Source organism: Corvus brachyrhynchos, unplaced genomic scaffold, assembly GCF_000691975.1.
Source record: "Corvus brachyrhynchos isolate BGI_N302 unplaced genomic scaffold, ASM69197v1 scaffold15, whole genome shotgun sequence".
NCBI lineage: Eukaryota > Metazoa > Chordata > Aves > Passeriformes > Corvidae > Corvus > Corvus brachyrhynchos.
Window position 1 is genome coordinate 149,410 of NW_008238349.1, and position 1,332 is coordinate 150,741.

General features: G+C 64.2%; 1 protein-coding gene across 6 annotated transcripts in view; it reads left to right on the forward strand.

Moving 5' to 3' along the window:
• Positions 1 to 771, forward strand: part of ELN (elastin) — a 40,028-nt gene extending 39,257 nt beyond the window's left edge. For all 6 annotated transcript variants that reach the window (XM_017735280.1, XM_017735281.1, XM_017735283.1 and 3 more), the window contains one exon: positions 654 to 771. In XM_017735280.1, coding sequence (XP_017590769.1) covers positions 654 to 756 — 103 coding nt within the window. In that variant the 3' untranslated portion in view covers positions 757 to 771. The remainder of the gene's footprint in view (positions 1 to 653) is intronic.
• The last annotated feature ends 561 nt before the right edge of the window (positions 772 to 1,332 follow it).

Sequence of the window (1,332 nt, forward strand, 5' to 3'; positions counted from 1 at the left end):
GGCCGAGCGAGGGGGCCGCGGGGACGGGCACGTAGCGGTCCCTGCCGCCCCCGCGCCTCTGCTGCCCGTGCTGAGCCCTGACCGCGCAGCCCTGGGGATGGAGGGATGTGGGGCCGCGGCTCATCTCGGTCCCCCTGCCCTGGGGGGCCCGGGGGGTTGCGCCACGCGGTGCTTTTCATGCTCTTTATTCAGGTTCATTTTTCTGTAAGATATTTAAAGAGAAGAGTTTGTATTATTTTTTCATACAACGTAGCGTCTGCCATTTGTCACTGCCTCGGTTCTGCTTTCCCGAAGGGATCAAACTGTGAAGCCTCTCCGCGCACTTTTGCCCGGGAAGTCCAAGGCGACCTCTGCGGAGGCGGGAAGGGAGCTCAAACTGTGATGTACCCCGAGCCGTGAGTCAATAAATCCTTCCCCGCTCGCTGCCCGGCCTGTTGGCAATCGCTCGCCTCCCCCGGGGGGGCTGGGAGCTCCTGGGGAAACTGAGGCAGGAGGGGACGGTCCCTCTGCCCAGGGTGGGGCTGTGGCACCGGCCGTGGTGGCATCCACCAACTCGCTCACCCGCAGTGCTGTTGTCCCCCTTTGTGCTGTCCCCACCCCTCTGTGGGTACCCCCAGCCCTGGGACTGGAGCCATCCCTGCCTGTGTCAGCAGGGCCCCCAAGCCCTGCGGCCCCTCGCTGGCCTGGTGGCCATGCCCGCTGTCACCCCAGCCCTGTGACCGTCGGTGCCGTGGAGCTGCTTTGCCTTCGGTGTAAAACCAGCCCCAGGGACAGTGAGGTGGCTCATGCTGGGGTAGCCCATAGCCCTCCCCTGCTGTCCTTCTGTCCTTGTCACCTTCCTGAACCAAACTGAGGTCCCCAAGGTGGGGAATCTCCGTCCTTGGGGGATGCTGAGCTTTGTGAGCTGGAGAAGACCTGGAACCCGAGGAGCTGAGGGGGGAGGGATGGGGAAGGGGTCCCCAAGAATGGCCCCAGTGATGCTGCAGCTGGGGAAGGAGCCTGAAGGGGTCCCAGGATCCATCAGGAAACCTCATGGCTTATTGCTCCGGGGGGGCCAGGGGGACGTAGTGACAGTGGCTCTGTCCCCCTCCCGGGGTGGCTCCTGAGTGCCTGCTCCCCAGTACCCCAGTGAGGGACAGGGGCCAACACCCTGCCTGGTGCCACGGGCTGTCACCACCCTTGGTGACACCGCACTGCCCTTGGTGCTGACTGTTTGCTCTGGGAGCAGGACACTGTCACTCCCTGGGAACGTTGGGGTGAGGGACCCACTGTGGCCATCACACCTGGGAAACACCACAGTCCCCAGTCCCCTGCTGCCACAGGAGAGCAGGT